The following is a 13,358-nucleotide window of genomic DNA, read 5'->3' on the forward strand; positions in this document are numbered from 1 at the left end:
CAGTAGGTTTCTTGAATGAAGCCTCTGTGTTATCGACAAACATCAGATGAAGTAATTAGCAGTGTGGTAGTCTATTTTAAATCCGAAATCTACCTCAAAGATGAGCCAAGAGCTTATTAATTAATAAAGTACCACTTTTTGAATGGTGGTAGTAATCACATCTCTTTCAGATAAAATCAGGAATGAAATATATTATGGAAAACCAGCAGTGGTTGATAATCCTAAATGCTAAGTATACTTTTTTTTCTGACTTTAAAGTGTTTCTCCTTCATTCACCTATGCAGGTCCAGACTGATGGCTTATTTTTAAAAATTCTTTTAGTCACTTCATTGGTTCTAACAATACAAGCTCCATGATTTTAGAAACTGAAGGACTCTACAATGTATAAAGGCTATATAACTTAACCAAACAGAGCACATTCACATGCTGGCTTATCTGTGGTACATCAATATTGTAACAAGAACATAAGCACTAGGAGAGAATAAGAGGAAAATCAAAGCCTTATCCCTATTGAATTATTTACCCCATTGTTGAGAATATCAATGAGGGAGGTGTGGCCACACTATGAAGGCAAATTGAGCTGCGGTCACAGAGCTGCCCTAATGCTCCCCCAGTCAACTAGCATTGGTTTCCTTTAGATAGCTATGTACACACAAAAACTTACATACTTCAGGGTGTTGTCATCACTTTTTGCTATGTACTAGAATCCTGGCAGCTTCTCAGATTTAGAAAGGCATAAACCCTAAAAACAAACATAACATGAGTCTGCCCTTTGCCGTGATTTAGAGTGGCTGTTTTATTTGTAATAGTTCAAAATTTTGAGATTGTCATACCTGGCAACTACTATACTTTTCTTCTGCCAACTGCATCTTATTCTTCCCACTTATAGTATTTTCTCCCATTCTACATGTTTTTTCACTTTCTTGATAGTGTCCTTTGAAGCACAAATTTTAATTTTTATAAAATCCCATTCATCTATTTTTCTTTTGGTTGTTTGTGCTTCTGGTATCGTATCTATGAAACTGTTGTCTAATGCAAGGTCATAAAGATTTACTCCTGTGTTTTCTTCTAAGAGTTTTATAGCGTTACTTCTTACATTTGGATATTTGTACCGTTTGGAATTAATTTTCATATATGGTGTGAAGTGTAGGAGTCCAGCTTCATTATTTTGTGTGTGGATGTACAGTTGTCCCAGCATCATTTGAAAAGACTGTTTTTTCCACATTGAATTGTTTTGGCACGCTTGCTGAAAATCAATCGACCATACATATGAGGGTTTATTTCTATACTGTCAATTCTGTTCCATTGATTTACATGTCTGTTCTTATTCCAGTACCACACTGTGATTGCAGTAGCTTTGAACTGAGTTTTGAAACCAGGATGTGTGAGTCCTCTTTGTTCTTTACCAACATGGTTTTGGTTATTCTGTTTCCTTGATTGCCATATGAGTTTTAGAATTAGCTTGGCAATCTCTGGAAAGAAGGCAGCTGGGATTTTCATAGGAATTGCAATGGAACCATAAGTCGATTTGGGAAGTAGTGACATTTTAATAAGATTATCTTCCAGTCCATGAATCCAGCATGTCTTTATATTTATTTAGATCTTCAGTTTCTTTCAACAGTTTTATACTTTTCAGCGTAAATCTTGCACTTACTTGGTTAAATTTTTCCCTAAGTATTTATTTCTTTTGATGCTGTTACACATGGAATTGTTTTCTTAATTTCATTTTAGGATTACTCACTGCTGGTGTGTAGAAATAATATTGATCTTATATCCTACAACCTTGCTGAACTCATTTACTAATGCTAACAGTTATTTTCCTAGATTTCCAGGAATATGTCTTGTGGTCTTCCAGTTTCCCAGGAATACATTGGAACATTTCAAAGTCTTTGTGGACATCTCATTCTTCAGCTTTTCTTTTTAAACTTTTCAGTTGGGCTGTTTTTTGCCCCCAACTGTTATCCATTGCCTCATGCAACTGCCATGTTAAAATATTTGCCTGAAAATGTTTTCCAGAAATGACCCGTGAGGAAAAGCTTTTCTTACTAGACAGCTCTCAGTCAGGTCAAAGGCAAGCCTTTCAAGTGAGGTCTTCCAGGGGACCACCAGACATGTAAAACAATGACATTTCTTTGGGAATGAGGCTTTGAAGGCCCTCCCAGTCCATGCTGATCCTTCTGGTACCAGGGATGTGGGCTGTTTTTCAAGGCTACCACTGGCATGGAGAGCAAAGATCAAGGACGAGTTAAAGCAAAACAGATCTCATTGTTCTTACAGAAATTAATTTGTTTTCCTTGAATAAATTGCTCCCCAATTTGCTACAAGCATGTTGGTTAAATTTTTTTTTAACATCTTTATTGGGGTATAGTTGCTTTACAATGGTGTGTTAGTTTCTGCTTTATAATAAAGTAAATCAGTTATACATATACATATGTTCCCATATCTCTTCCCTCTTGCGTCTCCCTCCCTCCCACCCTCCCTATTCCATCCCTCCAGGCGGTCACAAAGCACCGAGCTGATCTCCCTGTGCTATGTGGCTGCTTCCCACTAGCTATCTACCTTACGTTTGGTAGTGTATATATGTCCAGGCCTCTCTCTCGCTTTCTCACAGGTCACCCTTCTCCCTCCCCATATCCTCAAGTCTGTTCTCTAGTAGGTCTGTGTCTTTATTCCTGTCTTATCCCTAGGTTCTTCGTGACATTTTTTTCCCTTAAATTCCATATATATGTGTTAGCATTCAGCATTTGTCTTTCTCTTTCTGACTTACTTCACTCTGTATGACAGACTCTAGGTCTATCCAACTCATTACAAAGAGCTCAATTTCGTTTCTTTTTATGGCTGAGTAATATTCCATTGTATATATGTGCCACATCTTCTTTATCCATTCATGCGATGATAGACACTTAGGTTGTTTCCATCTCCGGGCTATTGTAAATAGAGCTGCAATGAACATTTTGGTACATGACTCTTTTTGAATTATGGTTTTCTCAGGGTATATGCCCAGTAGTGGGATTGCTGGGTCATATGGTAGTTCTATTTGGAGTTTTTTAAGGAACCTCCATACTGTTCTCCATAGTGCCTGTACCAATTCACATTCCCACCAGCAGTGCAAGAGTGTTCCCTTTTCTCCACACCCTCTCCAGCATTTATTGTTTCTAGATTTTTTGATGATGGCCATTCTGACTGGTGGAGATGATATCTCATTATAGTTTTGATTTGCATTTCTCTAATGATTAATGATGTTGAGCATTCTTTCATGTGTTTGGTATATCTTCTTTGGAGAAATGTCTATTTAGGTCTTCTGCCCATTTTTGAATTGCGTTGCTTATTTTTTTGTCATTGAGCTGCATGAGCTGCTTGTAAATTTTGGAAATTAATCCTTTGTCAGTTGCTTCATTTGCAAATATTTTCTCCCATTCTGAGGGTTGTCTTTTGGTCTTGTTTATGGTTTCCTTTGCTGTGCAAAAGCTTTGAAGTTTCATTAGGTCCCATTTGTTTATTTTTGTTTTTATTTCCATTTCTCTAGGAGGTGGGTCAAAAAGGATCTTGCTGTGATTTATGTCATAGAGTGTTCTGCCTATGTTTTCCTCTAAGAGTTTGATAGTTTCTGGCCTTCCATTTAGGTCTTTAATCCATTTTGAGCTTATTTTTGTGTATGGTGTTAGGGAGTGACCTAATCTCATACTTTTACATGTAGCGGACCAGTTTCCCAGCACCACTTATTGAAGAGGCTGTGCTTTCTCCACTGTACATTCCTGCCTCCTTTATCAAAGATAAGGTGACCATACGTGCGTGGGTTTATCTCTGGGCTGTCTATCCTGTTCCATTGATCTATCTTTCTGTTTTTGTGCCAGTACCCTACTGTCTTGATTATTGTAGCTTTGTAGTATAGTCTGAAGTCAGGGAGCCTGATTCTTCCAGCTCCGTTTTTTGTTCTCAAGATTGCTTTGGCTATTCGGGGTCTTTTGTGTTTCCATACAAATTGTGAAATTTGTTGTTAGAGTTCTGTGAAAAATGCCAGTGGTAGTTTGATAGGGATTGCATTGAATCTGTAGATTGCTTTGGGTAGTAGAGTCATTTTCACAATGTTCATCCTTCCAATCCAAGAACATGGTATATCTCTCCATCTATTTGTATCATCTTTAATTGCTTTCATCAGTGTCTTATAATTTTATGCATACAGGTCTTTCGTCTCCTTAGGTAGGTTTATTCCTAGATATTTTATTCTTTTTGTTGCTATGGTAAATGGGAGTGTTTTCTTGATTTCACTTTCAGATTTTTCACCATTAGTGTATAGGAATGTGAGAGATTTCTGTGCATTAATTTTGTATCCTGCAACTTTACCAAGTTCATTGATTAGCTCTAGTAGTTTTCTGGTAGCATCTTTAGGATTCTCTATGTATAGTATCATGTCATTTGCAAACAGTAACAGCTTTACTTCTTCTTTTCCGATTTGGATTCCTTTTATATCCTTTTCCTGTCTGATTGCTGTGGCTAAAACTTCCAAAACTATGTTGAATAAGAGTGGTGAGAGTGGGTGACCTTGTCTTGTTCCTGATCTTAGTGGAAAGCTTTCAGTTTTTCACCATTGAGGATGATGTTAGCTGTGGGTTTGTCATATATGGCCTTGATTATTTTGAGGAAAGTTCCCTCTATGCCTACTTTCTGGAGGGTATTTATCATAAATGGGTGTTGAATTTTGTCAAAAGCTTTCTCTGCATCTATTGAGATGATCATATGGTTTTTCTCCTTCAATTTGTTAATATGGTTTATCACATTGATTGATTTGCGTATATTGAAGAATCCTTGCATTCCTGGAATAAACGCCACTTGATCATGGTGTATGACCCTTTTAATGTGCTGTTGGATTCTGTTTGCTAGTATTTTGTTGAGGATTTTTGCATCTATGTTCATCAGTGATATTGGCCTGTAGTTTTCTTTCTTTGTGACATCCTTGTCTGGTTTTGGTATCAGGGTGATGGTGGCCTCGTAGAATGAATTTGGGAGTGTTCCTCCCTCTGCTATATTTTGGAAGAGTTTGAGAAGGATAGGTGTTAGCTCTTCTCTAAATGTTTGATAGAATTCGCCTGTGAAGCCATCTGGTCCTGGGCTTTTGCTTGTTGGAAGATTTTTAATCACAGTTTCAATTTCAGTGCTTGTGATTGGTCTGTTCATATTTTCTATTTCTTCCTGATTCAGTCCTGGCAGGTTGTGCATTTCTAAGAATTTGTCCATTTCTTCCAGGTTGTCCATTTTATTGGCATAGAGTTGCTTGTAGTAATCTCTCATGATCTTTTGTATTTCTGCAGTGTCACTTGTTACTTCTCCTTTTTCATTTATAATTCTATTGATTTGAGTCTTCTCCCTTTTTTCTTGATGAGTCTGGCTAATGGTTTGTCAATTTTGTTTATCTTCTCAAAGAACCAGCTTTTAGTTTTATTGATCTTTGCTATCATTTCCTTCATTTCTTTTTCATTTATTTCTGATCTGATATCTATGATTTCTTTCCTTCTGCTAACTTTGGGGTTCTTTTGTTCTTCTTTTCTAGATGCTTTAGGTGCAAGTTTAGGTTGTTTATTTGAGAATTTTCCTGTTTCTAAAGGAGGGCTTGTATTGCTATAAACTTCCCCTTAGAACTGCTTTTGCTGCATCCCATAGGTTTTGGGTCGTTGTGTCTCCATTGTCATTTGTTTCTAGGTATTTTTTGATTTCCTATTTGATTTCTTCAGTGATCACTTCGTTATTGAGTAGTGTATTGTTTAGCCTCCATGTGTTTGTGTTTTTTACAGATCTTTTCATGTAATTGATATCTAGTCTCATAGCATTGTGGTTGGAATAGATACTTGATACAATTTCAATTTTCTTAAATTTACCAAGGCTTGATTTGTGACCCAAGATATGATCTATCCTGGAGAATGTTCCATGAGCACTTGAGAAAAATGTGTATTCTGTTGTTTTTGGATGGAGTGTCCTATAAATATCAATTAAGTCCATCTTGTTTAATGTATCATTTAAAGCTTGTGTTTCCTTATTTATTTCACTTTGGATGATCTGTCCATGGGTGAAAGTGTGGTGTTAACGTCCCCTACTATGAATGTGTTACTGTTGATTTCCCCTTTTATGGCTGTTGGTATTTGCCTTATGTATTGAGGTGCTCCTATGTTGTGTGCATAAATATTTACAATTATTATATCTTCTTTTTGGATCGATCCCTTGATTATTATGTAGTGTCCTTCTTTGTCTCTTCTAATAGTCTTTATTTTAAAGTCTATTTTGTCTGATATGAGAATTGCTACTCCAGTTTTCTTTTGGTTTCCATTTGCATGGAATATCTTTTTCCATCCCCTTACTTTCAGTCTGTATGTGTCTCTAGGTCTGAAGTGGGTCTCTTGTAGACAGCATATATATGGGTCTTATTTTTGCATCCATTCAGCCAATCTGTGTCTTTTGGTGGGAGCATTTAGTCCATTTACATTTAAGGTTATTATCGATATGTGTGTTCCTGTTCCCATTTTCTAAATTGTTTTGGGTTTGTTATTGTAGGTCTTTTCCTTCTCTTTTGTTACTTGCCTAGAGAAGTTCCTTTAGCATTTGTTGTAAAGCTGGTTCGGTGGTGCTGAACTCTCTCAGCTTTTGCTTGTCTGTAAACATTTTAATTTCTCCATCAAATCTGAATGAGATCCTTGCTGGGTAGAGCAATCTAGGTTGTAGGTTTTTCTCCTTCATCACTTTAAATATGTCCTGCCAGTCCCTTCTGGCTTGCAGAGTTTCTGCTGAAAGATCAGCTGTTAACCTTATGGGGATTCCCTTGTGTGTTATTTGTTGTTTTTCCCTTGCTGCTTTTAATATGCTTTCTTTGTATTTAATTTTTGACATTTGACTAATATGTGTCTTGGCATATTTCTCCTTGGATTTATCCTGTATGGGACTCTCTGTGCTTCCTGGACTTGATTAACTATTTTCTTTCCTATATTAGGGAAGTTTTCAACTATAATATCTTCAAATATTTTCTCAGTCCCTTTCTTTTTCTCTTCTTCTGGAACCCCTATAATTCGAATGTTGGTGAGTTTAATGTTGTCCCAGAGGTCTCTGAGACTGTCCTCAGTTCTTTTCATTCTTTTTTCTTTATTCTGCTCTGCAGTAGTTATTTCCACTATTTTATCTTCCAGGTCACTTATCCGTTCTTCTGCCTCAGTTATTCTATTGATCCCATCTAGAGAATTTTTAATTTCATTTATTGTGTCATTCATCTCTGTTTGTTTGCTCTTTAGTTCTTCTAGGTCATTGTTAAACGTTTCTTACATTTTGTCTATTCTATTTCCAAGATTTTGGATCATCTTTACTATCATTATTCTGAATTCTTTTTCAGGTAGACTGCCTATTTCCTCTTCATTTGTTAGGTCTGGTGGGTTTTTATCTTGCTCCTTCATCTGTGGTGTGTTTTTCTGTCTTCTCATTTTGCTTATCTTACTGTGTTTGGAGTCCTCTTTTTGCAGGCTGCAGGTTCGTAGTTCCCGTTGTTTTTGGTGTCTGTCCCCAGTGGCTAAGGTTGGTTCAGTGTAGGCTTCCTGGTGGAGGGGACTAGTGCCTGTGTTCTGGTGGATGAGGCTGGTTCTTGTCTTTCTGGTTGGCAGGTCCACGTCTGGTGGTGTGTTTTGGGGTGTCTGTGGACTTATTATGATTTTAGGCAGCCTCTCTGCTAATGGGTGGCTTGTATTCCTGTTTTGCTAGTTGTTTGGCATAGGGTGTCCAGCACTGTAGCTTGCTGGTTGTTGAGTGAAACTGGGTGGTGGCGTTGAGATGGAGATCTCCTGGAGATTTTCACCGTTTGATATTATGTGGAGCTGGGAGGTCTCTTGTGGACCAGTGTCCTGAAGTTGGCTCTCCCACCTCAGAGGCACAGCACTGACTCCTGGCTGCAGCACCAAGAGCCTTTCATCCACATGGCTCAAAATAAAAGGGAGAAAAAGTAGAGAGAAAGATTTAGTAGAAGTAGGAAGAAAGAAAAAAAGAAAGAAAGAAAGGAAGGAAGGAACAAAGAAAGAAAGAAGAAAAGAAGGAAAGAAGGAAATAAAGAAAGGAGGGAGGGAGTGAGGGAGCGATGGTGGGAGGAAGGAAGGAAGGAGGAAATGAAGGAAAAAAGAAAGAAAGAAAGAAGATAAAGTAAAATAAAATAAAATATAATAAAGTTATTAAATCAAAAAATAACTAAGAAAAAAATTAAAAAAAAAAAAGGACGGATAGAACCTTAGGACAAATGGTGGAAGCAAAGCTATACAGACAAAATCTCATACAGAAGCATACACATACACACTCACAAAAAGATGAAAAGGGGAAAAAATCATAAATCTTGCTCTCAAAGTCCACCTTCTCAATTTGGGATGATTCGTCGTCTATTCATGTATTCCACAGATGCAGGGTACATCAAGTTGATTGTGGAGCTTTAATCTGCTGCTTCTGAGGCTGCTGGGAGAGAGTTCCCTTCCTCTTCTTTGTTCTCACAGCTCCCAGCGGCTCAGTTTTGGATTTGGCCCCGCCTTTGCGTGTAGGTCGCCGTAGGCCGTCTGTTTTCGCTCATATAGGACGGGGTTAAAGGAGCCGCTGACTCGGGGTCTCTGGCTCACTCAGGCCGGCAGGAGGGAGGGGCACGGAGTGTGGGGCGAGCCTGCAGTGGCAGAGGCCGGCGTGACGTTGCACCAGCCTGAGGTGCGCCGTGCGTTCTCCTGGGGAAGTTGTCCCTGGATCCCGGGACCCTGGCAGTGGCGGGCTGCACAGGCTACCCGGAAGGAAGGTGAGGAGAGTGACCTGTGCTCACACACAGGCTTCTTTGTGGCGGCAGCAGCAGCCTTAGCTTCTCCTGCCCGTCTCTGGGGTCCACGCTTTTAGCCGCGGCTCGTGCCCGTCTCTGGAGCTCCTTTAAGCAGTGCTCTTAATCCCCTCTCCTCGTGCACCAGGAAACAAAGAGGGAAGAAAAAGTCTCTTGCCTCTTCGGCAGCTCCAGACCTTTTCCCGGACTCCCTCCCGGCTAGCCGTGGTGGACTAACCCCTTCAGGCTGTGTTCATGCCGCCAGTCCTCTCCCTGTGCCCCGACGGAAGCCCGAGCCTCAGCTCCCAGCTCCCGCCCACCCCGGAGGGTGAGCAGACAAGCCTCTCGGGCTGGTGAGTGCCAGTCGGCAGCAATCCTCTGTGCGGGAATCTCCCTGCTTTGCCCTCCGCACCCCTGTTGCTGCGCTCTCCGCGGCCCCGAAGCTCCCCCACTCCGCCACCCGCAGTCTCCGCCCACGAAGGGGCTTCCTAGTGTGTGGAAACCTTTCCTCCTTCACAGCTCCCTCCCACTGGTGCAGGTCCTGTCCCTATTCTTTTGTCTCTGTTTTTTCTTTTTTTCTTTTGCCCTACCCAGGTACGTGGGGAGTTTCTTGCCTTTTGGGAGGTCTGAGGTCTTCTGCCAGCGTTCAGTAGGTGTTCTGTAGGAGTTGTTCCACGTGTAGATGTATTTCTGGTGTATCTGTGGGGAGGAAGGTGATCTCCGCATCTTACTCTTCCGCCGTCTTCCCCTCGTCCTGCTTTTTATTTCTAATGGACATGTTTACACATAATTTAGGAAGCAAAGTTTTGGCTTATTTCCTTTCTAGTTTTTTTCATTTAGAAAAATATCTTAACATCTATACCGAAATATAATTAATATTCATGAATAGTCAACATTTAGTTGACTGTAATGAATTGGTTCAAAGAAAATATGGATAATCTGTGGTGCTGCAAAAATTTAATTTGATCCTCTACACTTAAACTTACATAGCATCGAGCTACTGGCCAGAACTGCTAGCTAATAAACCAACTGAAGATATTTTAATTTTTATTTCTTTCACCTTTCTAAAGATTTATATAACTTAAAGCACATAAATAGTACTTTACAGTTTGTAAGCACTTTTATATGCATTATCACTTTTGATCTTCCCAGTATCCTTATGGGGAAGGAACATTATAGAATTACAGAAGGTTTCATTATTATATTCACTTATAGATGAATAAATTGGGGATCAAGCATCATGCTTTTAAGTAAATGCAGGGAATTGACCATAGAAAAATTAAATATGAAATCTCAAGCTTTATTGAATTTACTGCATTGCACTGAGAAGTCTTTGACCGTCCTTCCCTCCATAACCCCTCTAGTCAACCTTGTCTCCTTACTGCCCTACGTCCATGTCATTCTCTTTACTGTTTCTGACCGTTGAAACTTTGTCTTCACTTCCCTCACTCCATATACTCCTGTCTGGAATGTTGCTAGTTTTCTTGAATACCTGAATCCTAACCATCATTCAAGGTCCAGCAAAAGTTTCCACCTCCTCCAGGAAGTCTTGCAGCTCCCATTGTTCTTACTTAAATAATACAACATTTGCATGGATTGGTTCTTAGGTTTCTAAGTGTTTCAGTGTTTCATCTAAATTCTCCTTCTAGACTATAAGCTACAAAGAACAAAGACCAGCTCTTATACTTCTTTGAAATCCACAGCACTCTAGCACTGTATATATATGTAGTAAAGTCATGATAAATATTTGGCTGTTTTTTAATCTATCCATTGGAGCCATTGCTGAACTGTAGATAATCTTACTGTATTTGTATTCAAACCATGTGACATGTAATTTAACCTGTGTGAACTCAACTATAATAAGTAATTATAGTTAATTATAATTAACTATAATTATAGTGTGGTCTTTTCAATATGTTCATATACCAGTTGACCCTAGCATTGATTTCTAATGGCAGTGAAGCCCAGACATATGCCTGTGCAATCAAATCAACTACATATGCCTGATGGATTCCCTGAAAAGAGCAGGAATTTGGCCCATATATCAGTATTGAGAACAGGAACAGGAAATGTTATGGAGTGATTGCTTTTCTATAGAATTGCATTAGCATCACCCATTCTGCCTGTCATAATTTCTCAGCAGATCAGGGATATCTATCAATGGAAGTTCCTGTGGTACAGTATATGAAAATGCATTTCATTATTCATTACCAATGATGCTGATCAGACATATTGTCATTACAAGTTTAATTTTTAAGGAAGAGATCTCTGTGTAAAAATGGCATACTTGAGAGTCATCATCTTAAAAAACAAAAAGATGGTACTTTGTGACAATTCAATTTTTCTGGAATATAAGTATTCTGTTTAAACAACTAACTACTTTTGTTCATATTTTAAGGTGAATTTGGAGAAGTCTGTAGTGGGCGTTTGAAAACACCAGGGAAAAGAGAGATCCCAGTTGCCATCAAAACTTTGAAAGGTGGCCACATGGATCGGCAAAGAAGAGATTTTTTAAGAGAAGCAAGTATCATGGGTCAGTTTGACCACCCAAATATCATTCGATTAGAAGGTGTTGTCACAAAAAGTAAGTACTGATTTTCTTCTTTTATATATCTGTCTCAATTCCTTAAATAAATAAAAAAAAAAGCTTAATAGCAATATCACAGCCATTTAGGGGATAACTTAGTTCAGATATCATCTTCAGATATTGTCCCTTGGAGTCTTGATATTAGTCTATGACATTATCAGAGTTTGCACTGGTCACCAAACAGCTTTGAAATGTTTTTTTATTACCTGTAAACCATTTGCTAATTTAACTTGAAATAATAAATCAAGGTAAAGGATTATATATTTTTTCCTAATTTCTGTAAGCAATTCACTTCTTCTGAACCTGCCTAAATTTCAATATTAATAGGAGAAACAGTTAAAATATTTGGGGTCATTAAGGTAAAATAGTTCTGTTTGTAAATAAATGTCATATACAAATATAGAATGCTTTATCTAAAGAAAACTTTTAAATAAAAAGTTCTTTATGGAACCTACCTACGTAAATGCCATTAGAGCTGTATTATTTCAATTTATATAAAATGAAGAAAAGCATTACAATTTCTGAAATAAAAATCCAGCTTTTACAGAAATAGTGGGATCAAAACCATTCCTTTGGGAAAGAAGTTCCTCAGAAATCCAAAACTAATCATATCATCTAAGAAATAGATTACAATATATTCACTTTTATTTGAATAATGATAAGGCATAACTTAATATTTCTCCTTATTTTATTCACTAATGAGTTATAACATAAAACTCAATATAGTACGGCATTATAAACTCATAAAAATAATCTCTTTGAGAGGCATTTTTCTTTTGTAAAACTGAAATTTCTTTTAAAACCATTTAGATGAAATTGAAATTTCATGTTATATTTGGAAGAAGGAAAGTGTAAAAGCTTACCAAAAACATTTAACTGACTCTGTGTCTGAAACTCCAAAGTCCTTCTCACAATGCATTGGCCAACATGCTATCCAAGGAGAGCAGAAAATTACTGATAGCCATGATAGTTTGGAGGACGCAAAAGTTTGCTTTTGATTTCAGCTGTTGCCATGGGCTGTTACTTTAGTGACCTTAGTAGAACCTTCCAGTATTCATGCCCTTGTGTTGTTCTCTCCCACATTGATTGTGGACTTGTCCATGTGACTAGCCTTGGCCTGTGGGACATTAACAAGTGTGATACAAGTTGAAGCATCTTACATATTTGTACACTGGACCTTATCCTCTTGGAACACTCTGTCATGTAACTTAGTCTCCAATGTTGAGCAAAGCCAGTACATATGGTGAGGCCACACACAGAACTGCAAAGAGGAGAACTGAGGCATTCTAGTCAACAACAGCTCTACAAGAGCTCCCAACAGATAGTCAGCACTGAGTGCCAACTTTGTAAAGAACCATCTCAGACATTACAGCCCCTACTTCTACTGCCAGATGGCTGCAGCTGCAGATGATATTTTGTGGAGCAAAGTATCCACCCAGCTCAGTCCAATCAACCCGTAAAATCATGAGAGATAATAAAATGGTTGTTGTTTTAAGCCGCTCCGTTTTGGATAGTTTATTACACAGCAGTAGATAACGAAACAGATGGACATCAGTTAGAATTCCACTCCTACCACTGAAGTCTTGTGAAGTTTTAGGTAGATGATTTAACATCTCTATTGTTTACTTCCACACTGTAAAATGGGGCCAAAATAAGTCCTACCCAATAGGAATGCTGTAAGGTTTAATTTTATAAATGTATAAAGCATTTAGCATAGCATGTGACTCATAGTAAGCCGCATTAAATGGTAGCTGTTATTGGTACTATAGTTTACCATTTCATTCTCATGGCAACTCTTATGCATATCTGCTGAACCTTCAGTATTCACTGAAGGATATTGAATATCAAACGGGTGAATTAACCCACATAAGGACCTCTAACCCATAGTAAGTGGTATGACTGATGTTCAAACTGAGGTCTGTCTGTTTGACAGACCCATGGGATATTTTGTTTCTTTGCTTTTTA

At 38.2% G+C, this 13,358-nt stretch overlaps 1 protein-coding gene across 8 annotated transcripts in view; it reads left to right on the plus strand.

The window, feature by feature from the left end:
• Positions 1–13,358, plus strand: part of EPHA6 (EPH receptor A6) — an 867,394-nt gene that overhangs the window by 624,878 nt on the left and 229,158 nt on the right. For all 8 annotated transcript variants that reach the window (XM_060297939.1, XM_060297942.1, XM_060297943.1 and 5 more), the window contains one exon: positions 11,205–11,390. In XM_060297939.1, the coding sequence (XP_060153922.1) occupies positions 11,205–11,390 (186 nt within the window). The remainder of the gene's footprint in view (positions 1–11,204; positions 11,391–13,358) is intronic.

This window comes from Globicephala melas, chromosome 4, assembly GCF_963455315.2.
Source record: "Globicephala melas chromosome 4, mGloMel1.2, whole genome shotgun sequence".
Taxonomy (NCBI): Eukaryota; Metazoa; Chordata; class Mammalia; order Artiodactyla; family Delphinidae; genus Globicephala; species Globicephala melas.